This window comes from Parasteatoda tepidariorum, chromosome 2 (assembly GCF_043381705.1).
Source record: "Parasteatoda tepidariorum isolate YZ-2023 chromosome 2, CAS_Ptep_4.0, whole genome shotgun sequence".
NCBI classification, from domain to species: Eukaryota; Metazoa; Arthropoda; class Arachnida; order Araneae; family Theridiidae; genus Parasteatoda; species Parasteatoda tepidariorum.
The window spans coordinates 48,228,253-48,255,958 of NC_092205.1; the positions used below are offsets into that span (position 1 = coordinate 48,228,253).

At 27.5% G+C, this 27,706-nt stretch overlaps 1 protein-coding gene across 7 annotated transcripts in view; it reads left to right on the plus strand.

Moving 5' to 3' along the window:
- LOC107437917 (BTB/POZ domain-containing protein 6) overlaps positions 1-27,664 on the plus strand; it is a 103,490-nt gene extending 75,826 nt beyond the window's left edge. For 6 of the 7 annotated variants that reach the window (XM_016050058.3, XM_071177555.1, XM_071177554.1 and 3 more), the window contains exons 2-4: positions 20,115-20,363; positions 22,381-22,691; positions 25,377-27,664. In XM_016050058.3, coding sequence (XP_015905544.1) covers positions 20,115-20,363; positions 22,381-22,691; positions 25,377-26,250 — 1,434 coding nt within the window. In that variant the 3' untranslated portion in view covers positions 26,251-27,664. Of the gene's footprint in view, positions 1-18,371; positions 18,512-20,114; positions 20,364-22,380; positions 22,692-25,376 lie in introns of those variants that run through there. The other variant, XM_016050059.3, reaches the window with a different exon arrangement.
- Positions 27,665-27,706: the final 42 nt, after the last annotated feature.

Below are 27,706 nucleotides of genomic sequence, written 5' to 3' on the forward strand. Positions count from 1 at the left end.
CCTTCCCCTGAAAAATCCCGCCCACCCCCAACCGTCCCTAAAAAGATGCAGTGGGAAGGTTAGAAAAAATACATATATCCTTGGAGTGGTATCCAATGAAGGAAGAAAAAAAATTGGACAATAGGCCGAAATCGGGGTCAAAATCAGAAAAAGGTATTCCAGTTACTAGGAGTTGTCCTTTTCTGAGAAAGATTTTACCGCGATTCACACCAAGAGATAAAGATTTTGTCCATGATTGATTAGTTTATTTAAAAAAAACACTGCACTGTTAGCATTAAGTTTTACCTTTATAGATTACCATATGTAAGATTAAGTTTAGGATGTTAATTAAAAACTATTCATTATGAGTTATGTGATATTTTTCCAACTATTCATTTACTATCATAATTACTACACAATCAAATTTTCTGCTTTTTTCCCCTCACTTTGCATACTTTATTTTTGAGCGTTCATACGTACAATACGCAAAACAAAAAATAGGTCACTCTGCATGAGTTTTGATCAAATGATCGGATCTTCCCGTTCTCTTCACTCAATCTTAATGGTTTGATGAAGTGACCTCAAATACATAATGTGAATAAAATTGAAGTGAATAAAAATTTTCAAATGATTAGTGTTTGTAATTTAACATTTGAAACATTAATGGAATTAACATTCTTCGTTTTTGTAATAGTTTTGTATTTTTTCATGGATAAGAAAAATATAATACAACACGTATTATCTTTTTTCTTTATCTAGTGATAAATTTTATAGCTAACATTTCCTATAATATTTTTAATAAAAGCTATGCATATTCAAAAATGCTAATTTTCCTGCATTTCATATATTTTTGAATCAAATTAAAGAGCACCTACAGCATCCTATTTAAAGTACATTATTTGATTTTCAATAATGTTTTATCGTAATATAATACCATTTCAAAATACAACCTATTTATTTTAACAATGAATCCTTTACATCAATAGCATATGCAAAGAAACATCTACCCGGCCTGGAAAAAAAGTAAGAGGAGAGAACCGCAAATCTATTTTTGTCGCAGTTCATCAATTCTTCACTGTGATATAAACAAATCGGGGCTGAGAGTTGGTCAAGATTATCGGCCGGAAGTCATTCTTCCGTTGCCTAGCCATAACAAGCAGCCCCACCTTGAGATCAAACTTATCCGCCATTGTTTTGGACCGTCAGACCGAGTAAATATTCAACCGCTACAAAATATCCAGCAGTTTTGACAGCTAACTAATAAATTCAAAAAAATTATTAATTATATTTTTTTAGATTATTTTTATAGTATTGTTTATTTTTTTAATTATCACAATTATGCTTACATTTGAGTAAATATTACTAATTGCAAAAAAAAAAATATCGCAAGAATTTTTCACTATAATGCAATATTTTTGAAAATGAATATTTTTAAAAATGGATATTTTAATAAAATAACATTAAATTTGTCGCCGAATTCTTTCGATAAATCACACCGAAGAACTAATCTTATGTTGCATTACACAAATACTTGATCTTGTCCAATTCGGGTGTGGGGATTTCGAATCCGAAATTAGATGTGCCACTAAAGCTAGATATATTTTTTAGGATGACATTTTTACTCTCCTTTTTGAGGAAATGTACAAGTTTAAAAAATTTACAAAAAAAAAAAAAGTGTCGGGTAAATGTTGTTACAAACTTCTAGGGGCGTTAGGGCATATCATCAGGATTCAAATTGCATGGGAAATCATGCATGGAAATGTCGTCGTATGTGGCTAGAATAGCTTCCCCTATTATAACCTGTTCAGAAGCACGCGAAGAAGCTAACCCTAAACGAATGTTCCAAAAACAGATTAGGAACAGAAATACATTTAATCTTAACTCACTAGTTTAAGCATAAGAAAAAGGCAATTAAAAAAACTTGAATTGAAAAATACTTAAATTAAATAGTTTAAATTAGATTATAAATTAAGTTGCGATACAATTAAAGATATCGTAACACGTACATGTGAAAGCTGTTTGTGTAAACATTTTTATTTGCATCAATAAAAATGATATTAGTTGTTAAAGAAAGAAATACAATAAAAAGTGTGAAATTTAATGAAGTGGAAAAAGCTCTAACAAAAAACCTCTCAAAATTCGAAGAAAACTTTCCAAATAATAAGCATAAGTCATGGAACTGGTGGCGTTTCATGAACGAAAGACACGTGTGTTATCCTGTTTCGCCAACGGGGCATCATGCCGACTGCAATTTTTTTTTTTTTTTTCTGTTATGCTACATATAACGCTTTTCGGGAATAACTTTGGAAGTGGCCTTAATAAATTTCATATCCGAATTCCTTACCCGAAATTTATATATTTTATATATAAAAAATATCTATGTTCGTTGTCAAGATTTTTTTTGACATAAAATCTTGATAAAAAAACGCTTAGCTCCATTTTCTTCTCGCAGAGTAGAATCTTAATGACTCATATCTTGCTAATACGCCAATTCGTATTCTTATTCGTGTATTAGATTGTATTAAAGTAGTCCTAATATTTGTTGACTGCATGTAAAAGTAAAACTTTTTTAAATATCTTCTTTATATTGCTCTTCAACACTTAATTTAATCGTTAACTATAACCACATTTACTGTAAATTTACATACTTAAGTCATCAAATTTAACTCACATTCAAAACATAACAATATAAAGGTTTCTCGTTCAAGACAAATATTAGGTTATATGGAATTATAAGAAAAAACTATAAAGGCTACTTTATAGTTTAATATTAAGAGTTATTTTGTGGTGATATTCATTCTAGCCTTAGAAACAATGGACTAAGTAAATTAACCTGTAAGGTAGGAAGTTGATCTCATGCAGGTTATCAAAACACCTGCATCAAAAATCTCTTTTGCCCTTGATCAAAAAGAAATATTCGTTGAACTAAATAAAAAGATGCTGGATTTCCAAACTATTTAAATGAGGTTATTGATGCATTACTGTGTTTACAATAAATTCAAGATTTTTAATTACATTCTGTCTACTTTGAAGTAATTAAGGTAGGTAATTAGCATTCACGATTTTCACTGCATTGTTGGAGATGATTGTTATAATTTATAGTTATAGTTTTAATGAAAACAAGAAAAAATAAAAACAAAAAAAACTAAAAATTACATTTCAGGCAATAGATTAAAATTTTTCAAGCAATAGCTAAAAATTATATTTCAAGCAATTTCTTTTGAATAATTAATTCTCTATGATCCTTTCATCATTTTAGCATCATACCCTCATTTTATATATTAGTGAACGAATGATGAATTTAATATGTTTAAAAATAGCTGTTACAAACTGTAATTTTCTTTTTTTTTAATATTTTATTTTTTATAAAAGAAACCAACAATGGGGAGAGTGAGAAAATGGTAAATTGGTATATTTTAGTTAAATAAATTATGATAAATACTTATTACTGTTTCTTCTTGTTAAGCTGTATACTGAAAGAAACTTATCCCAGAAAATAAATATACATAAGTTATAAAATCAATATAAAATATTGTGAGGGCAAGAAAATGACAGTTCTTCGTGTGAATAATCAATACAGTCTTCATTTATTATTATTTTTTCCTCCAATTAGATAATAAATAATAAATAATTTTAAAATTAGTTTAATTTTAAAATACTAATCCATTAACTTCTGGAATTAAATAATTTTTTAAAAAATTCAGTGCCTAAAGTAATAAAACCATCAGTTTTTTTTCGTCCTTTTTTATAATTTTTAAATTGATGCTTATTGTTTCGATAAAGTTTTCGAGCAATAGGTACATTAATTTAATTCTCTAAATTAAATTAAATGTCAGGAAAATAATTTAAATGTTCGGAAGCTATAGTTTTGTTTACTTATCATGATACTGTAAAACTACGAATATTTATTTAAAATATCCTTCAAATTTTATAAATTACGTTTAGCTAAGCAAATAGAGATTTATTACATGCATGAAATGTAAACTTATTACAGTTAAAGGAACATAAACATTTGCATTTAAAGAAAAAATTTTTTAAATATTTCCGTGAAATTTTAAAATCTTTTGGAATGTTTTTATCAATGCGTATGAAACATGGTCTCTTAAAAATTTAAAAGTAAAATTATATTTTATTCCTCTTAGGAAAATTTAAAGAGTCAAGAAAGAAATCGTTAGTCCAAGATCATGAAAAAAAAATTCCTTTTAAAATAATCGATATAATTATGAAGCTATTTATGATTAACTTTAAAAGTCATGAATTGTTTTACAATTCACCATTTATGTTTGAGCATTTGAATTTTAAATACATCCTTTAACTTTCCTTAACGAATTTGAATATATAATAATTTAACACATTTTTCCGTTTTAAGATGCTTGATTAATTTAAAAATTCTTAAATTGTTTTACAATTCTCCATTTACGTTTGAGTATTTGAATTTTAAATACTTCCTTTAACTTTAAACAAATTTGAATATTTAATAATTTAACACATTTTTACATTTTAAGATGCTTGATAAATTTAAAATTTTTTAAATTGCTTTACCTTTCTCTATTTACGTTTGAGTATTTGAATTTTAAATACGTTCTTTAACTTTAAACAAATTTGAATATTTAATAATTTAAGATCTTTCTTCGCTTTAAAATACTTAATTAATTTAAAAAATCTTAAATTGTTTTAATATTCTTCATTTACGTTAGAGCATTTGAATTTTAAATACGTTCTTTAACTTTAAACAAATTTGAATATTTAATAATTTAACATCTTTCTTCCTTTTAAGATGCTTTCACTTTAATACCAATAGAAAAGAAAGTTGGTTAACCCTTTCGGGGGTTCTCTCTATTCAAGAAAAAGAAGAAAAAAATCGGGAACTATCACCATGTAAGGGTATTAACCTCTGGAGAATTTATTTTATTTTATATTTTAAGTTTTTACTGCAATATCCATCAACGCCTGCATTCTTCCCCTTTCAAACGCAAAGTGCAATGACTGCACTGACTTTTTAGGGGAAGGGGGTAATCTTTTGTATAGAGGACCCATTCACGGTGTGGCACAGAATTGACAGATTGTACTTTCCCTTAATAAGACTTTTCTTTTGAAGTACAATAAAAATCAATTTGCAATGTAAGTTAATTAATCCTAGAATTTTTTTTCTCTTTTTTTATAAAACCTTATTTTAAATTATTAACATTAAACCTTTTTTCTTCAAGTAATTAGTTTTTGCGCAATTGTGTTAGATGTCAATAGCTGCTACGGTTTCTTTTTTATATATTTACATGTATATATAATTAGTTATAAACTAGTATTCGTTTAAAAAATAAATAAAAGGACAGACACAGATTTTTACTAGATGAATAGCTTTCTAGTTACATGTTTGTTTGACTTTTAAAAAACCATATCATGCATTTTTGAAACAACAATGGGAAAACATTACTGAAACTGAAATATTTAACTGACTGACTGCTTAAAATGAATAGTAATAACATTTGTGATGTGAATAAAATTTAGGAAAAAAAAACATAATTTTGTTTAATAAAACCAAAATATGCGGTATTTAAACCATTCATTTAGTGATTTTTCCTTTTATGTGATAACGTTTTAGCTGTAATTCTGGTTTTTAAAATTATAGTTCTCACTGACACACATTTAGTAAAAAGTACAAAACTGAAAAATAAATTTAACTGAATAAATTACTTTTATGCCATGCTCTAAGGAAGGTATCGTAAAAAAATTACTAAATTTTTATCCCATTTTTCAAATTGTATAAAAAATTATTAGCATTGAACGTGGTTTAGTATTGTTTTATTTAATCGCAAAAGCTTACTTCTAAAAATGCGTCAGTTTTATGAAATTTATCGCTCAAAAATTATATTCTTTTTTTTTCTTTTATATTAATTTTTCAATAAAATAAATCATATATCTTTTGAGAAATCACTTCTTAAGAAAAAACTAAATTTACAGCAAAGATTTTCAAGGGGCAATGAAGCTTGATGACCAAATTATATCTATATATTATACTTCAGTCTTTAAGTATCTAATGCTTAAAAAATTTAGCAAAAATATAGATATGTAGAGAAGAAAAAATAGAGATATTGTAGAATACAGTCTTCATATTTCTTTCTCAAAACGAAAAGCTGCTCAAATAATTTTATTTCATTTTAACAGGGTGCTTAGTGTTCTTGAAAAGTGCTTAAAGATACTTATTTTTATCTACGCTTTTTTTAAAGCATTTCAAGGTGCTTTTTTTTATTTGGGGCTCATAAAGAGTGCTTAATTTTCGAAAAGTGCATGATTTTCACAATTTTCTGTGCAATATTTAACAGAAACTAGTTATTTTACCATGATTATATAAAGTTTTCGAAAGTATTTCTAAGTTTTATTTATTTTATGTTTATAAATTAAAAACTTTAAACGATAGAAAAAAATCATTTTATTACTGCACAGATCCTAATTATGAATTTCTTTTTTGAAAGTGATTAAAATATTTTTGACTGCTTAAAGTATATTTAAAAGGTGCTTATTTTTTGTTGAAATATCTGGCTACACACCCTGTTTAGGCTCTTTGAATTTTTCACCGAAACCCAAGATTTATCGTTGAAATACCAAAATATTTTTTTTTTTAAACTTATTGTCAAAATATTTTTATGCGAATGCCATTTTACAACGACTATTGTAAAGTATCATGTGTTACTGTCTCAAAATACTTTACTGACTGAACGAAAGACCATAATGAATTCGTGTGAGGCTGTAAATCCTATTTATTGCTCTCCTTCCATAAAAGATTAAGGCACTTCTGAGAAAAAGTCGATAGAAAAAACGAGCCAAACATAAAAACCGTTCTGTGTATGAAACGTGTGAATGACAGAAACCTCCGCATCAGATTTTTTTTCTAGTATTACCGGTAGTATATTTTATTGACTTCACAATCGTTAAATGGAAAAAGATGTAGACAGTTTTTTCTAGAAAGAGAAAATGGAAAAATGAAAACACATTTAGAATAGAATTAAGAAAATAAAAACACACATTCACCAAATTGACGCTCTTAAATAAATTTTACAATATATAAACTATTCATATTGATATAACATTTTACATTTTGAATAAAAACATAATACAATAAATTCAAATAAAAATGGTTGTATGTTGTATCATGTATATGCCACATTCAAACTTGAATGTTTCAGAACACGAAGTACATTCGCTCTGCATGTCTATGTTTTTATTGAATTCATTTGAAAGTTTTTGTTGCCTTCTTTAATATATACTTATTAATCAGGTATGTTTTAATTATATTCAAAGTGATGCACAAAAACTGAAACAAAATTAAATTTATTTACTAGCACTTCAAGCAGTATGAAATTTAATTAAATTCGACTAGAGCGTTCTTGCTCCTTAAGAAGGCGCGGGGACTGTTTTCCATTTTTTAAGAAGTATTTGAAGTTAAATGTATAATAAATTATCTTTTTTAAAAATCAAAGTTTCATCACCAACTTATGTTAAATTAATGAAATTATCTAGTACATAGTTGGATGTTGATTTCAATTTTTATATTCTTATTAACTTTTTTAATGAAATAACTGTTTTTAATAATTATAATTAAAATAAGATATTCAATTAGTAGGTTTTAATAAAAGACGAATTTTAATTCATTGTTTATTTATTTATTTCAGAGGAATTTTAAATGTTTCAAAATTTATTTTATTTTATTATCAAATATTTTGTGGAATTCTTCATTGTTAAAAAATCCCGGATCAAATTTATGTATTAAGTACCGGCACTTTGTATTGCACCATCCGTAAAATCCATTTTTATAATAATATTTATTTATGTAGAGTTTCTGTAATTTTGAGGTAATTAGTACTGTAAAAATTACGGTATATCGGATTCTTTCTTCCGTAATATATTTTTGTTAAAAATGGAATTTACGGGAAAAAGTGCCGGCACCTTAAGTGTCGATACTTTTTACTCTGATTTGATCTGGAATTTTGATAGTTCACTTCTTTTTATGAGTTTCAAAAATTTTAAAATAGTTTTAGTAAGTATTTAAGTTTTCTTTAAATTTCTTATCAAAATTTAAGATCTTTATTACGAATTTAATATCAAATAATTTAATATCATAATTATGACTGTAGAAAATCTTCTCCAAACTTTAGTAGAATGCTGAAACATTTAAATTTCGAAATTTGATTTAATTTAAAAATTGACTGAAATTTGAGTTAAAAAATTTCCGATAGTATGATAAACTAGCTAAGTGAAGATTATAAAAAATGTTAACATTAATAAACATAATCTATATATTCTTCATTTTTAAGCGAAATTTAACATTTTTCCGCGAGATAAAATCAGTTTTGACAGCGTAACTTGCATATTTTTAAAATGAATGTTTGTCCCAAAGTACCTTAAAATCATTCTGAATATCCGATCCGCAAAACCAAAACTAAACCATTATCTTTTCCAGTAAAAGTAATTATCTAGTACATAGTTGGATGTTGATATCAATTTTTATATTCTTATTAACTTTTTTAATGAAATAACTGTTTTTAATAATTATAATTAAAATAAGATATTCAATTAGTAGGTTTTAATAAAAGACGAATTTTAATTCATTGTTTATTTATTTATTTCAGAGGAATTTTAAATGTTTCAAAATTTATTTTATTTTATTATCAAATATTTTGTGGAATTCTTCATTGTTAAAAAATCCCGGATCAAATTTATGTATTAAGTACCGGCACTTTGTATTGCACCATCCGTAAAATCCATTTTTATAATAATATTTATTTATGTAGAGTTTCTGTAATTTTGAGGTAATTAGTACTGTAAAAATTACGGTATATCGGATTCTTTCTTCCGTAATATATTTTTGTTAAAAATGGAATTTACGGGAAAAAGTGCCGGCACCTTAAGTGTCGATACTTTTTACTCTGATTTGATCTGGAATTTTGATAGTTCACTTCTTTTTATGAGTTTCAAAAATTTTAAAATAGTTTTAGTAAGTATTTAAGTTTTCTTTAAATTTCTTATCAAAATTTAAGATCTTTATTACGAATTTAATATCAAATAATTTAATATCATAATTATGACTGTAGAAAATCTTCTCCAAACTTTAGTAGAATGCTGAAACATTTAAATTTCGAAATTTGATTTAATTTAAAAATTGACTGAAATTTGAGTTAAAAAATTTCCGATAGTATGATAAACTAGCTAAGTGAAGATTATAAAAAATGTTAACATTAATAAACATAATCTATATATTCTTCATTTTTAAGCGAAATTTAACATTTTTCCGCGAGATAAAATCAGTTTTGACAGCGTAACTTGCATATTTTTAAAATGAATGTTTGTCCCAAAGTACCTTAAAATCATTCTGAATATCCGATCCGCAAAACCAAAACTAAACCATTATCTTTTCCAGTAAAAGTATCTATATATTCTTCATTTTTAAGCGAAATTTAACATTTTTCCGCGAGATAAAATCAGTTTTGACAGCGTAGCTTGCATATTTTTAAAATGAATGTTTGTCCCAGAGTACCTTAAAATCATTCTGAATATCCGATCCGCAAAACCAAAACTAAACCATTATCTTTTCCAGTAAAAGTATCTATATATTCTTCATTTTTAAGCGAAATTTAACATTTTTCCGCGAGATAAAATCAGTTTTGACAGCGTAGCTTGCATATTTTTAAAATGAATGTTTGTCCCAGAGTACCTTAAAATCATTCTGAATATCCGATCCGCAAAACCAAAACTAAACCATTATCTTTTCCAGTAAAAGTATCTATATATTCTTCATTTTTAAGCGAAATTTAACATTTTTCCGCGAGATAAAATCAGTTTTGACAGCGTAGCTTGCATATTTTTAAAATGAATGTTTGTCCCAGAGTACCTTAAAATCATTCTGAATATCCGATCCGCAAAACCAAAACTAAACCATTATCTTTTCCAGTAAAAGTATCTATATATTCTTCATTTTTAAGCGAAATTTAACATTTTTCCGCGAGATAAAATCAGTTTTGACAGCGTAGCTTGCATATTTTTAAAATGAATGTTTGTCCCAGAGTACCTTAAAATCATTCTGAATATCCGATCCGCAAAACCAAAACTAAACCATTATCTTTTCCAGTAAAAGTATCTATATATTCTTCATTTTTAAGCGAAATTTAACATTTTTCCGCGAGATAAAATCAGTTTTGACAGCGTAGCTTGCATATTTTTAAAATGAATGTTTGTCCCAGAGTACCTTAAAATCATTCTGAATATCCGATCCGCAAAACCAAAACTAAACCATTATCTTTTCCAGTAAAAGTATCTATATATTCTTCATTTTTAAGCGAAATTTAACATTTTTCCGCGAGATAAAATCAGTTTTGACAGCGTAGCTTGCATATTTTTAAAATGAATGTTTGTCCCAGAGTACCTTAAAATCATTCTGAATATCCGATCCGCAAAACCAAAACTAAACCATTATCTTTTCCAGTAAAAGTATCTATATATTCTTCATTTTTAAGCGAAATTTAACATTTTTCCGCGAGATAAAATCAGTTTTGACAGCGTANAGTTCCTTATAAATATTAGTTATATGTTCCTTATATGTCAAAAATGCATAGTAATAAACTTTTAATTTTCTTAAATATCAAAAAAAAAATTTTTTTTTTCTTCAAAATATAAATATTTAAACAATTTTGGTGCAAAATTTTTCTGCACATGCATTTGAATATAAATTTCTGAGATTTTAAATTTGTTATTTTACTTAATTTTAATTAAAAAATATTTTAAAACCTGCTGATTACCTATAGTATAATTAAATTTCAATATAATGCATGGCAACTGTTGGTAGTTTTGAAGTTTATATATTTTCTTGGCAAACTTCAGTTTTTGACGGTTTAAACCAGTATTATACTCTTGTCATGTCAAAAACCACTTTTTGACGTCAAAAACCCAACCCTGTAATATAGTATAATAAACGCGTTTTTAATAGTATCTCTTAATTATTTTCAATTTCTTCTCGTTTCTACCAATTTAAAATATTTTGTCACGCTTCAACCGTCTTCCAAAATCCTATAAATAATCCTACTATTTTGCAAGCCCCTGTACCCCTAACATTGAGAAGCATATAGTGACTGATTACTGTAACGTCGAAAATCCCGCTTGTTTCATTTTTCAATGACCCACTTATCCAAAAATAAAATCTCCGTTATTGAGCAGAGTTGGGTGTTGACAACACTCATTTATGCAATGGGCATACGCCCTGGTGACTTTCATTTTCATCATTTCGAAAATTTATTTTTCAAACGATGAAAATAGTCGGATTTTAGAAAGAATTTGTTTCATTGTCATGGCTAGATCAATATCTGTCACTATATTATGACGATCATTTTTTCCGCATCGATGGATTACTTGGCCTCGTTTCTTAACTGTCCGTTGGAGAGAGTACACGCGCAGAAAATAAACAAAGAAAAAGATTTGTTGTTAGATTTCAAATATCAGCGTATTGGAACCGTTCAATCTTAAGTTCGACATTGATTGTAGAATATCTTGAAACGTTTTAGAATTAAAAAGCTTACATGCAAAAATTTTGGCATTACACTGAAACAAAAAGTATAGTCAAAACTACCAGAATATATAGTAAGATTTACTGTGTTTCCGGCTCTATGGGAGCACCAAAAAGCCCGGTAATTTTTTCTAAAGAGCTTTGGTAATGATTTTGGTAAAATTAACAATAAAATATGGTTTTATAATTTGTGATAAAATACGGTAATTTTATTTTGATACCTTAGAGCAGTGTTTCCCAAAGTGTGGTACGCGTACCCCTAGGGGTACTTGAACAGTTTAGCAGGGGTACGCGTTCTTATGCGAGATATGTTGCAACAAACGAAAATTTCAAAAATTTTTATTTAAAAACAAAGCTAGACATGAAAATATACGATTACGTATTTTTCTATTGGTTATTTTTTGCAGAGTTAACAGTTAGTTAACAATTAGTTGTGCGAACAGCCAATTGTGATTTTTAAATTTTGTGCAATTTTTTTAAAGTAAAAAATACATTAACTTTTTTTATTAGTGGTACACAGCGTTACGAAAAATTTAGAAAGGGTACACAAAAGTCATAAGTTTGGGAGACACTGCCTTAGAGCGTGGCATAAAAATCATTTATATAGTTAAATTCACCTTTCCGTTTTGTATTTTTTTACTAAATGTGTGGTAATAAGAACTGTAATTCTAAAAACTTGAATTTTTGGTTAGCCGTTACGATATTAAAAAAAATTACCAAGTGTTTTAGATAGTATCTATTTTGGTTTCATTAACTAGAATTACATTTTTTTTTCCTCTGTGTAATAAGTTTTTTTTTTTCAATTCCACCAAATGTTTTATTATTTTTCCCAAAAAATCAAATTTTATTGTGGAAAGTTTTAGAAAGCTTTTCACAATGCATTAGAAACTAAATCAAACAGCTGTCGCTGATTCATTTTAATTTATGATGCTGTTCATTTGCATTCCAGTTTTTTTTTAATAAGAAATTTAAACCAACCACTATTTATACAATTCAATACTTTTATAAAAGTGCATGTTCACCTGTAAATTATATCAAATTATGATATATTTCATTTATTTATTTATATTACTTTATTTTATATTATTTTATTTTATATTATTTTATTTTATATTATTTTATTTTATACTATTTTATATTATTTTATTTTATAAATAAAACTTTTATCTATTTTTACGAACTTTTTTCCTTACATCAGTAAACATATTTTCTGTTGTTCTTTACCTGTAGAATTATTTTTTATCGGCATGATGCTGCAATATAACTTATTTTGCCAACCACCATAATTTTTAAATGATGCAGGTTGATTATAAATTCGTGCAAAAGTTATGGGAGAGGGAATGACTTCACGAAAATATAACGATCTATTCTAAAGACTGAATAAAAAAAACATAATTGAAACTACAAAACAGAATTATTTTTTCAAAACTATTAAAGTTCGCTAGTATATAGCTTTGGACCCCCATTAAAAAATTTACTCTTCTGGCTTCCAACATTTATGAACGGCATTTGTTTCATCCATGTCTTCATTTCCTGTTTTATACTTTCATTTATTAACTTTAAATTTTATTTTTCCATCTTTTATGATATCTTTTTATGTCATTTTCATGCTTTATTTTCCTTTTTTTTGTTCAAGTTAAAAATCTCAAAGTTCAGCATGTATTTTTTTTTTGTTCTTAAGAATATGTTAGATGAAATATAATTTCTATTTAATTAAATCATATAAGTATAACCAAATCTCTTATCAAAGTTTTTATAATCTCTAATTAAAGTTATACCCATATGTATAACTTTGAAGTTTATGATTTCAAAAAATGCACTTAAACTTTCAAATTGACTTATTGAACTAAAAATCTAAAAAATTGTGTGCATTTTTTTTTTTTTTTTTTGTGGTCAGTTAAAAATTTTTGAACGCATATTCAGAATAGGCAGGAAAAATCAATTAAAAGCTTTTTCATCTCTTAAATCGTCATGAATAACCTATATGAAAATTTAAACCATTCTTAATGGTTAAATACCATTATTCCTGAAACTAGCTTTTCTAACATAAAAGTTTTAAAACATGAAAAAGTATGTACAAACCCTTTTCCAAAGCTCTTTTTAATAAACTTTCCTTATGACAGAAAACCTGCTGCTTTGGCTCAGGTACACTGTAACGAATTCTGGATCAAATTACAGTATGAACTATCGGCAATTCAGGTGAATCATTTGCAAAATCCATTTTTACAGTAAAAATTATTGTACCAAAATTTTTACAATATTATTTATTTCATTAGAGTGATTCAGTCATTTCACGGTAATTATTTCTATAAAAGTTAGAATTTTACTGTAAAAAGTACGGGCATCCTGTGTGCCAATAGTTTTTACCGTAATTTGATACAGAATTTTTAACTGTGTAGGATAGCTTTCATGAAAACATTAAGACTATATTCACAATTTTGTATTTTTAAACACGGTTTTTTGAAAGCGGTTTACAGAAATAAAAAATAAAAACTTCGGCTTTGATAACAGTTTTTCCCTTCAAAAGAAAATGCTTGTGTCAAATCTCTTAAGCTTTTTGGGAACATTTTTTTTAAAGATTTTGTGCATAGTTTTTTACTTCAGTTTCATTTAAGTCTGAAGTAAACTTTGCATTCATCTGAAAAATTGCATGATTTTCTACATTACTATATTCATTCAAAAACATATATATTTATCAACAATTGCTTTCAAAAAACCGTTCTGCATAACTTTCAAAATGAAATATACTTATCTACAACTCAGCAAACAAAATCAATGAAAGCAAATAAGATATTTAACTGATCTACTCATCTATTGTACTAAATTTGTTTACAAAAATGCTTCTCTTGTCTGAAACAATCAAGTTTATTAGCTTACTTTAAAATGTTTTGTAACAACTCACCGTATTGAGAATTGTATTATTATATTATGCACTAAATAATTCATTGCCCTATAATAGCCTTTTCAATATGCCCAATGTCGTAATAAAGGAGTGTGATTCGCAGAAGGGCAGTAGACTTTCCAACGAAAGCGGCAATTATCTTATTTTATGACTCAGGCCTAACTCTTTTGATTTACAAGGCTCTAAGAACTGCAAATTATTTATCTTTGATATCTGCCGCGTGAAGAGTAGTTTAAAGGCCTCACGTTTCTACGCGAATAATTATTTCCTTTCTTTTATCTTGTAAATAAAATTATGATTGACGGTTGATCTGGTACTAATGACCAGTTGCTCATTGAAGAAAATGTGTCTGTGGTTAAATTATGACAAATAAATATTTGTACCTTTTATTACATTTTAGTCTATTGGTTTCTACGTACAGAAAATTTTTCATCATTGTTTTTTAAACAAAAATCAAAAACAGCCATTTCTTGTCATATAAAGCTTATATGAGACTTATTCACATCCTGATTAGTCAGCTTCCGTTAGTTATATTTCATTCGAAAGAGTTATTGTTGTTTTATACTATGGTTGAAATATAGAGAAAAATTGATAGAATTGTATAGGTATTGGAATATGTATTATGCAGCGAATATGGACTGGAATGTTAATCTTTCATTTTCTAGTAAATATTCGGTACGGAGTGGATATTTATAAGTAAATTAAAGTCCTGCTAATATAGAATATAATTCTGATTTGATAAATTTTTTGATAGCATCATCATTAAAGTATGTATTGTTCAATTCACTTCAATTTCTACTTTTTTATTTCTACTAGAACTAGCCTATAGATAATTTTTACAAATTGGAATTAAATCGGGAGAATTTTTGTTTATTTTGAAATTTCTCGTAAATTTTTTTAGTTAGATTAAAGTTTGAATTCATGTCTTAATTTGTGGGGATTAATGTTTCGATATACTTAATAACATTTTTCTGATGCCAACAATTTATGTTTATATGCTTTATGATATGTTAAAAATTTCGAAAATCATATTGGCGACATAGTTTTTCAGAATATTTTTTCATCATTTAGAAAACATAAAAATTGATACTTGAAAAATAACCCTTTTAAATCAATTTTGATTTAAAAGGGTTATTTTTTCTTATCGCTTGCGTAACTTATCTAGCCTTAACATAATAGAGAATTAATACTAGCTTATAACGATCAGTCAAAATTGCTTATAACGAGAACTTAGATTTAACGAATAAATTGGAAATGCAATCTTAACGTTGGTACAATCTTAAGCCTATTCAAGCATAGCTCTCTTTTTACGAGCAAACCCCAGTTTTAGCGAACAATATTTTGAGACTGAAATTCAAGCTAGAAAATTTGAAAGAAAAAAATAACAAAAGCCATAGTAATAACAACGTATGCTAAAAATGTTAAGCTAATCCGCCCCAATGTACTTAATGACTTCAGAATGCGTAAAAAAATTTCATATTTTTTTTCAAAAGCAGAAATGTAAATGACTATGTTTTTTGGGCTATTGAAACTTATCCTAATAATAATAACTCAACAAAGAAACAATAAGATACTTCGAATCAATTAACTACTTTCTTTTGTTCCAAAAAAATAAAGTATTATATATAAAATTTTATAAGCATTTGTCAACTTTTATGATTTTTTTTCACGAACCCATTTTTTACAAGAACTCGCTTATAACGAGTAAATTTGGCTGCCCTTCCTTGCTCATTATAAATGAATTCAACTCTATATGCAATTTAAGTTATTAGAACACTAAGATTTTTAAGGATAATTACATAAGTGTACAACAAATTACAAAGTATTGCTATTCTTCCAAGAGTTAAATTAAACTAACCTTATCTTCATAAATAATAAAGTTTTGTCATCATAGATATATCGACTTATTAATCTTTCATAATACCTCATAACGATTTTTTAGATATGAATTCAATTAAAAGAAGTAAAATATGTATTTAATATAATCCAATTTTAAAATGCTTAAACAATAAATGCAACTTTTCGGGGCAAATAAGCTTAAATTGAAAACTATCAACTTTCCTACAAAATATAATTTTTTTTATTTAAAAAACAATCCCCGTAAAAATCAGTTCTTGATTATAGAGCAAAACTAGTAAAGGCCTGTGTTCTATTTTTACATGCTAATTTATTTATTACTGTTATTAATTAATTGTTTAAATGATGTTATTAATGTATTAGCTCAAATACTACCGATATTAATCCTCCTTAAAAAGAAGCTATGACATATCTTAGATCTAAAGATAGTACCGACAACTCAAAATAAAGTAAACTTTATGATAGATGCACAATTGATGCCTCCGCCGTTTTTAGTTGCTTGTCTAAGGAAGTGCAAGATTACGTAGGAAGAACATAAAAATGCTTTTAAACTTTTTTTTTGAAAGAGTTATTTATAATAGAAAAGAAATTAAACATTATCAAACTTATTTTTAGGAAATTGGTTATGGTATATCTGTGATTTAAAAGAAGTATGCGACTTAGTGTTGGACGTATTCGATTTCTAAGTTCATTTTAAGTTATTATTTTTAAACCCTTTTATTTATTTATTTCAATATTAGTTGTTATAAGTAAATATAAATTGTACAAATAAATAAAAGGAATAATGCTTATAGTCACTTTTTTATGATATTTCTTCTACATATGTATTTCATACTCGTTCTTATAATTAATACATATTATCACCATTTCTTTAAAATCACGTTAATAATAAATAAGTTATTTTAAAAATTCCCAATGTACAATAATTAATTTCCCAATTCTCAATGTGCATTGATATTTTATTTGCATTTTACATTCTCAAAAGTAATTATATGAAATCAATAATTTAAGAGCTCGAGGGAAAATTTTTGATTTAAGAGGTTATAAAAGCTCTACTTATCAATTTCACAGCAAAGAATTCTTGATCAAATTACGGTATTAAGTACCGGCACTTTAGATGCATCATTTGTAAAATCCTTTTTACTGTAACATATTATACCTCAATTTTTGCAGAAATATTCATTTAATTAATTGATTCGGTTATTTTAAAGTAATTATTATTGTAAAAATTACGGTTTATTACATTTTTTATTCCGTAAAGTTAGAGAATGCTCTGTAAAAATTCCGGTCAAATTACGGTAAAAAGTACTGCCACTCTCTGAGCAGCATCCATAAAATCCATTTTTACCGTAATATTTTAAGGTAAAAATAGATTTTCTGGTTCCGGTAAAAATGGATTCTGCAATAAAAAGTACCAGCACCCGGAGTACTTTTTTCCATACCGGATCAAATTACGGTACTTCTTACCGTTATTTGATCCGGAATATTTTACAGTGTTGAACAGAAATATTTATTTTTTTGTGAACATCTCTATTTTACTATATTTAACACATAGTTTTATGGTTTACGGGGCTTAAATATTCATTTTTTTTTTTTACATTATGTTGTCGATTTTATTATTATAAACTACTTCAACCCAATTTTTTTTCTCGGCAGATACTATCGTTCTAAAGCAAAATTAAAATGTTCAAAAATAAATTTCAAAATGATAAAGAAAAGAATCAGAATCTGATTGGGAAATTATAATTAATCCCTTTTAAAGCTGACTAAAATAGCCTCTCTGTTTCACAGTTATATGTCCCTTTTCTCCTTGCGTGATAGAAAAAATCATAGAGCGCGAATCATTTTCTTCATCTCCATGATCTCTAAATAGTTACCAAATAGTACAAGCCTCTAGCTCACTTTATCCTATCACTATAACCTTGTATGAAATCAGAGAAGCGTAAAATATCACGCTCTCTGCTGCTCAATGAAACGAAGTCAATTTTTGGGGGTTTTTAATGCTAAGTTTACGTGGGAGAGATTTTAATTATTCGTCGCATCGGGAAGGTGCGATGAAGGGAAGACTAAGAGCAGGCGCTCGCCTGTGGAAAAATCTTATGGAAGCTTTGAAAAAAGCCTCTTTTAAAAAATTAGCTCGAATGATTTGAATGCGTTTTGGGTTTCTAAAATGGTGAAAACAATTATTCAGCATGATACAGTTGATTCTTTCCCAAAATGCGAAGGTAAGATGTTTCTTTCTTAAAATATCAAGTATTTCTTATATAAAAATTTTGACCTTTATAAAATGAAACGCCTTATTGAGTTAGAACTTATAAAATTATACCAGAATAGAATTTAAATTTATAGTGACTCAAGCAATCTTCGTTGCATTGAAATGTAAGCATTCGTAAACGAATAAAATTTCAAACCTAAATTGTGTTATTCTTCTTTGGTATTTTTACTGAGATTTTAAAGTAATTAACTAATACTTTTTTCTTTATCGCATTTATTAGCAAAAAATTATATTACATTATATGTTGACATGAGTTTTTTTGATTATTTATTTATTCAGAAATTGTACCAATTGTATAAAAAAATTTTACTGTTTTCATTGTGTAGCCTTTCTTTAAAAAAAAAAAAGGTTTAAACGATATTTATTTTTCTTCCCAAAGTTTGCAAACGTAAAAAGGAAATTTTTTTCTACACACAGTCACTGCTTGACGATTGTTTGACGATTTTTTAAAAATAATCTATACGCTCATCAATTACTGTAAAATAGCAACATGTCTATAGTTTGTAAACTAACATTTATTCAAAAATTTTTAGGCAGTAGTTAAGTTTAAAATAAATCACCCTAATTGAAAAAAAAAAGAGTCAAACCACGCCATTTAACAATCTTTTGACACTCCTGTAAAATTAACATTTTAGGATGTTTTTTTTAACGCATTTATCAACTCATACAATGTTTTATACCTTATTGGTTTTTAAAATATATATATATCATTAAAGACTTGTAATGAGAGGATAAATTCTTTTCTTCGTCAAAAATAAAAATTGCGAATAGTTTGCAATAGTCGTCAAAAATAAAATTGCAAACAGTTTTTAAACCTTAAAGTATTGCTAGATAATGGCTCAAAACTTCGCTTTTATTTTTCTTATGAATTTTTTAAAGAAATTTAATTTTCAGATTGTTCTTTTTAAATAAGCTAGTAATGCAAATTTATTTGACAAAATATATATTTTTGTAATGCATCTACATCTATCTCAGGTTGGGATGTATGGCTCTATACTATCTTCTGAACGTTTCTCAGTTTATCCGATTACATAACCTTTTGTCTTGTGCTCCATAAAAAAAAACTCCGGATCAAATTGCGATAAAAATTACCGGCACTCAGGGTGCCGGTACTTCTCATCGTAAAATCCATTTTTTACCGAAACATGTTACGAAACAAAAAATCTGATTTGCCGTGATTTTACAGTAATAATTACAGTAAAATCACTGTAGTTACGTAAATATTACTGTAAAAATTACGTTGTAATATTTTAAGGTAAAAACGAATTTTCCGGATGATGCACCGAAAGTGCTGATATTTTATACTGTAATTTGATATGGAATTTTTAACAATGTGACAGCCTATTTGCAAGACAATGATTTCTTTAAGTCACAGAATTTTTAATGATTTCTTTTCAAACATTTTTTGTAAAATTAAAATCTTTATGCCTTAAAACTTGTAATTGGAAAATCCATCTATCAAATTCTTGTGCTAACTAAACATGTGTACGTTTACTACAAAGCATTAATTTTTTTTTCTTAATTAATTTTCAAAGCATTAATTTTTTTTTTAGTGTTTGCCGAACAAAATCAAGAAGTCGGACAGTAGTACCGCATGGCGTCGCAAGAGTCAATCAAAATCGAAACATTCTCACAGAAGCTCGTCAACACCACCATCTACTCGCCCGACCCTCCTACTTCCACCCATGACTTGCACCACCGATAATTTGAGGGAAGAAGGCAATGGCACCACTGCACCTGTGGTAACAACTCGCGTTCAACAAAGTGAAGATAACTCACAAAACTATATCTACCACACGATAGTAAGTACATTCTCGAATTATCTGAAATAATTTTTCCCATGCTGTGAAAATTTTCGTGTATCTGAACATCAAGAATGGTGACAACTACTTTACACCAAATAGTGTTTCACTCAGTCTTCCTTAACACCAAAACTAAGGATAATTTCTGGTGTAGTGAAACGCCTAGGAATGTTCTTTTAAACCAGTTGGTGTTCAATAGTTGTTATTCAGTTTGTTTGTTATTCAGTAACACTAAAATTTATTATTAAACAAGATATAATACACATAAGTATCAATAAAGTTACTTTATGACCCAATCTAAAGCAAGAGTCAAATTTAGAATGTGTGTGTGAAGTATACACAATACTTTTTAAAATAAAATAAGTTTTTTAATAAAACTTACTCAGAATATTAATATGAATTCGAACAAAACCGAAGTGAATAGAAGTTAAATATTATAAAACTATTTTACACAATTAACCGATTTACGTAAATCTTTTAAGACTTAAATTAAAAACACGCAAGCATTTTAAAAATACCTTTTGTCAAATTTATCCAACAAGAAGATTGAAATTACTAGGCAAATAATCGGCTACAATGAATATTTGTGATCAATGAGGAAAGAAGATTGAAACTTACTTTGTATTTAATCGGCTATGACAAATTTATCAATTAAATCAGACTTCATGTAAGTAAATCACCATATTGCCAATATCTTGAAATGATCAACTGTCAATATCTTGAATGCCCAACAAAGCAATTTTTCTAAGAAGTTATCGGATAGCAGTGTAAAATTTGTTAATAAGTACTAGACAAAAAAAGTACTTTTTATACATAAAAACCCTTGCAACTTTGAACCGTTAGTTCTTTTTATCCGTATTCGGTAATTCCATTTGATTTAGCATGAAAAAATACGTAGGAAACTAAAAATACTTGCCTAGATTAAACTGTCAGATGCGTAAATAGGTACAAGTCATACATTGTTCTTTTTGTTCATAAAATCATTGCAATTTTTAAACTATTGGTCTCAACGTCTCGCACCTGGTTTCATTCGGCTCCTTTATTTTAAAATGTACCTTATTTGTTTCCGATATCAATATTCAAGTTTTCCCTCCCACCAAAACCCGACGCGTGATGTAACGCAACTTTTTACCATTCACTAGCTGTTTACCACTGGTACTGGGTAAAACTATTTTTTATGTCGGGTAAAAATCTTATTTTTATTGTACTAAAGCAGGGGTCTATTTAGAAGAAATTTGGGTCCGTTAACTGACCCTTCACAAAATATTTTAACTTAAAAACGGACCCTTCACAAAATATTTTAACTTAAACACGGACCCTTCACAAAATGATTTTTCTTTTAATCGGACCCTTCACAAATTTGTTTATCTTCATTATTATTTTGTTAATCGAATAAACCCTTACCAGGACAGAAAACAAGAAAGATGGATGTAATCGAATTAAGTTTTGTCTTCGGCAGACGATTCTTCCATTATTCGTCCGAAATTAATGTTCTGCGTTCAGCAGTAAAGGCTAAATACCAAATATTTGTATGTTGCATCTCTAATTTAGAAGCAGCAATTGTTGTTTATTTTTTGAAATTTAATTTTTTTAATTATAATTTTACAGTGTTGAGCATAATCTTGTATATCTTTACAATTTAAAAACTCTGAAATTTTTTTTTGCAATAACGGACCCTATTTGCACAAATTTATAAAAGCGGACCCTGGTTGAAAGAATGTGAGTAATTTTTTCACAATTTCACGAAAAACGGACCTTTCACAAAATGTCTGGACAGACCCCTGTAAAGAGATTTCGAGTCCTAAATTCGTGGTTTGACTTGGTACATATAAATAGTAATAAACAGTAAAAGTATAAATTGTACAGCAAATATATATTTACTTTAAGAATCATAATTTAGCATTAAAGTTAAAACAAGCATAGAACATTTTATGTTTCATGTATAAATGTGTTTTAATTATTTGGTTTCTGACAACATACACCTCTATAAATTGTAAAACAATGTCTTTTATTGCAGGATAATGCTTCTCAGTATACACCCCGGCCAGAACCTTCCGCTCCTAGTCCTGGACATTTATTTTACAATAGTGAAGATCACAGTGATATTACTTTTATAGTAGGCCCGGAAGAATGGCGATTCCCAGCCCATTCTTTCATTTTGACAAAAAGCCGCCTTACTCTGTCTGCTTTCCTGAGAACTGCACAACCTCAACTTGCAGACATATCCTCTTGCTCAGATAATAACACAGACACAAGTCCTGCTCAAAGGTCTCCCATCATACTTAAGCTTCCCAAGTTGCAACCTGAAGTCTTTGAACAAATATTAAGGTAATTAATTTTACCCTAATTTTACAATAAAATAAGTGAGCTAAAATAATAATTTTAAAAAAAAATCAAGTAAAACAAATTGATTATTCAAAAATCAAAAATAGGTCAAATATTTAACATATTGAAAAAAAAGTGGGATTTTTAAAAGTAAATATGCAAAAAGAAAAAACAATGCACTGTCATATTTTTAAAACAATTTCAGGGAAAGCTACAAAGATATTCACTCTACATATGAAGTACATATCAAGTGAAAAACCACTCTTCTGGAGAAATAAACGTTGTAAACAATTTTAGACACAAGTGTTACGGGCCCCCAAGACGAAATATACTGCAGGCTACTTTCACTAAACACAAAAATTATTTTTTTCATATTTAGTAGAAGATTTGAAAAAAAATTATTCAAAATTGTAGTTTTTATGAATGGAAAAGAGTAAACAGAGTTTTCTTTTGAAAACAATTATATTAAAAACACTAAGATTTGGGAACCTTGACCGGGAAAAAATTTTGATCGAGCCCTTGACCGAGAGCTTCCTCCCTCCCTCCCTCCCTTGGATATCAATTCGGTCATAAACTTAAAAAACTTCTCAAACGAAATTACTTACCTTTACGCTAGAAACTGATAACCAAATTTAAATTTTTGAAGAGCTGATTATGTATTCACATATGTCTTAAATTAACGTTTTTAGAATTGTAATCTCGTTTAACGGTTTAACAACAAAAAGAGAGTGTTGATTACATTCGTTAATGGAAAAAGCTGATAAAAAATATTTTGGGATCGGTCTAGTTCAAAGAAGTATTATTTGAACATTCCACATCTTGTCAGATAATTTTGTGAGTGAGTTCAGTGATTTGATTAATCGAAGAAAAAAAACTGGAAGAAAGTGAAACTTTATAAACTTATCGTCTACATCTATACTTTTAATTTTTGAAACTAACCTTTGTAAAACGATTCTCATCACCTAAATTTAACAGTTAGTTAATTATGAACATGTCAAACAATTTTATTAAAAGGGGGTATTAAAAGTATATTAAAAGGGTGGGCAAAGCTAAATAACCTTAGCGAAAATGCTATAACTCAAAAAAGAAACTGCTGAAATTCATATGTATCGTTTCATTTTAAATTGAAAATACATGAAATAATATTAATGTATAATGCCTAAGCAAGTTCACAATATTAAAAATATTTTTTATTGTTATTGTTTTGGGAAAAACAAAATTTGTTTTATTTTATACATGTCTAATCCTTGCTTCTATTCAGTTAGGTAGTAACTTAGACTTATTCAGGGGTGATTGTGAGCCCCAAGTCAAAGTTCCGGAAAATTTCTTAAGTTAAAAAAAAAAACAGTTTAAATTGAAAAATTAGAAAAAAATTTAAACAACGTTTTTTTTTCTTCTTTTTTCTCAACATTTCTTAGTTTACTTAAAATATGTTTAAAATTTTACACATACCTTTACCATTTACACATACCTATGATGACCTGGAGAAGTAATTAAAATTTACAATTATGTCTTTCTTTCTTGAGTTTATGATTATAACAACTATTTACTGATAAAAAATGAATATTAATCATGAATATGAGCTTATAAAGTATCTCCCTGGCTCTCCCTTACAAACAAACAAAATAAACTGTGTTTTTAAGTTCCACCTTTGAAAATTCGATTTCCGGAAACTTCTGTGATCATTGATTTTTTGAAACGTCTGGACCTTTGATCTCCGGAAACTTCCGGATCACTGTTAGCGAAAAATCCGGAAATCCGGATTTTTTCCAGAGCACACTCAGCCCTGCTTATTAACACTTTACTGTAGGTTTATAAATTTTTAATGAAAGAAAATTTACTCGTACATAAAGAATCAAAGATGGCAGTTATACATTTCAACTGATAAATAAGTAATGTTTAAATATGGGCACTTTTAGATAACTATTGGTGTAACTGAAATGACGAATGGTAGTCTTCTGAAATTTTATATAATTACTTTTCATAAAACGTTCGTTTTAGTCTGTCTCATCACTAAATACTGTCTGTCTCATCACTAACATTATATCCTGAAATATAATTTAAGGATGTTTCTAAAAGATTAGAAAAGGAAAGTGTAAGTAGAAAGTTAATTTGTTTCATCCTTAAAATATTAAATGAGCCTAGCTATATAAAGAAATTTTATATAGTAGTAGTAGTTATAAACCCTCTCATCTCAATCAAATGTATGACATTTGAGGTAAATAAAGTTTGCGAAAACTACGTAATGCTCAAAACATATAATGCAAGATATAACAGCTACTAAATACGAATATATGTACAATAAAAATGTAAATGCATAACTGAGGGAAATATTTTAAAAAACACTGCAAGAATTTGCTTTATTAACAAGTTATTCGACTTCGAAACTAGCTAAATCTGAAGAAGAAATAAAATATTTCTCGAGACACCTCTAATTTTGTTTTTAGTTTAAATATATTTTCCTACTTAATTGCGGATAAAAATTTGCCAGATGATTCTCCTTTACCATGAAACTCCTCCATTTAATCAGTTGTTTCATATTTTCTATCGAATAGATTTACCATTTCATAGTTGAACTCTCATTTTTGATTAAAATATTTGTTTTCCAACTACCCATGATACGATACCCTAAAATCTTTTAGTCTTGATTTTATGAATATCGATTAAAACCTTTATTTTTTTGCTTAGGTACATTTATACTGGTCAAGTAGCATTATCAAATATGGATACAACTCTACGCCTCCTATATCCATGCCGAGTGTATCATCTTCCAATATTGACTTCCCATTGCCTCCATTATGTTTCAAAAAACGTTAACACTACTAATGTTCTAGTTGTGCTTAGCCATCTTCTGTATCCAAATATTCATCATCCTGCCTTACTCTCATCTAACCAATCAGATGATGAGACTTCTCAAGATGACTGTCATGACAACGACAACGAAAGAAACGAACTCGTTTTCAAGTGTTTGCTTATTGTAGACAGACACGCAGACGATATCCTCCAAAGCGAACTTTTTGAAACTTTAGAACACGAACTCATGGTTGAAATTATAAAAAGAGACTCTTTGGAAGTGAGCTCTGAAGCTGTGGTTTTTGATTCAGTGATGAGATGGGCTTGCAGAGCGTGCAAGAAACAAAGAAAAGAACTCACTGCAGAAAACAAATGCTCTGTACTTGGAAAAGCCCTCTTTCTAGTCCGCTATCTTACGATGACTTCTGAAGAATTTCTTCGTGGCCCTGTTAGTCAAGGTGTTCTGAGCAAAGAAGACAAAGAAATTCTGCTATCTCGTCTAACTAATGATGGTACCCCTGTTCCAGACAGTTCACTGCCAGATCGATGGAGTGGTTGGAAAATATCTGTGAAACGCGAGAAATGTCACAGTCTACTACCAATTTCATCTCCTCGTTCAGAACTAGTTAGCAATAGCTCAGAACTGGGTGTCTCATCTTCCAATTCTATTCAACCAGTAAAAAGTGATAGGAAGAAAAAGTCCATGTCTAAAAAACTTCTGAATGGAGTTGGAGATCTCGTGATTTGTGTGATACAACTTCTTGACTGATTGGTAGCATTGCGCCAGTTCTGTGTTTAAAATATTGACAGTATTTTTCTAAAAATAATTAAACTTTAATGTTTTATACATTTCCTTTAATATCGTTTTTTACTCGATGCCAGTTTTTAATAACAATTTCTAGATGCAAATCCCAAATGGATTAGTATAAAAATATTGTAAAACATGAAAAATTAAAATTATTACTATTGTTACACTAACTGTATCCATTAAGCTAGTCTAGTAAAATATGCATTGCTGTGCAAAAACGTTGTTAGACTTTGTAATTAAAAATTGGGAATACACATTTTCTTGTAGTTTACAAGTGCATAATTCTATTAGTCAGTTAGTATTCTCTAATAGCAATACAATTATACTTGATGATGTATATATTTGTCTTCATAATATACGAAAATCTTGCAATATCTAATTAAAAGAAAACTTAAAAATATTAGTCAAAAACTTAAGCATTTTTAATAAATGTCTGCATGAAACAATTTTATATAAATAATACACATAAGATCTCTGTTACAGTGTTATTGCGATGTAGAACGCAGTATTAATTTCATCTTATCGTTTTGAAAAGAAATAAGATAATTATCTTCATAGTATGTCACTTTATGCATACATGCCGTTCATAATTCTTATAAAATTCACATATTGTCTTAAAACTTTTAGGCTTTTCACATTACAATATTTTAGAAAAATTGACTTCATGTATAAGAAAGAAAGAAAAATCATATAGCTTAATATTTTTGACAGCAATGCATATATTGAATTATTTCAATTCAAATAAATATTTTTCCTATGAACTCATTCGTGAAAAACATATCTAAAACCTCAAAACGTTATACTTAGAGATATCAATATATGTCAAGTAAGTCTTTTTTTTTTCAAGTTGTTTAAATGTATATATACATATATAAATTATAATAGACACATTTTATAAAAAATTGTTAATATTTTTTTAGTTTTTTCTTTGTTATGATAAATTCAAAACCACTTTGTTGAAACAACACATTTAAAATATTTTGCCAGTTTTGATTTGGCACCTGATACATAAATCATGTATTAAAATCAAACTTTAATCTTAAAACAAAATACTTACTAGGAATGAAAACTTATTTTACTACTACATTAAAACTAAAAATTATTAAATTGCTATACTATTAAATGAAGTTTATTTTTAGTATTGCATACAAAAAATTCTAGTCCAAATGTTTTTTTTTTTTTTTTTTTTTTTGCAAAAATGAATGAATTATGTTACAAAAATGTTTTTATTATGTTTTTTTTTATTGTTAAATGTTCTTTCATTGCTTATAATTATAATGTTTTGTTGAATTGCTTTGAATGTTTGATAGTTGAAAGATAATTACTTACAAAATATGTGTATGTAATGCAGAATAAAAAGTAAAATGAAAAAAAACTGTTTCACCAATAGTATTTATTTAATAGTGTGCTTAAAAAA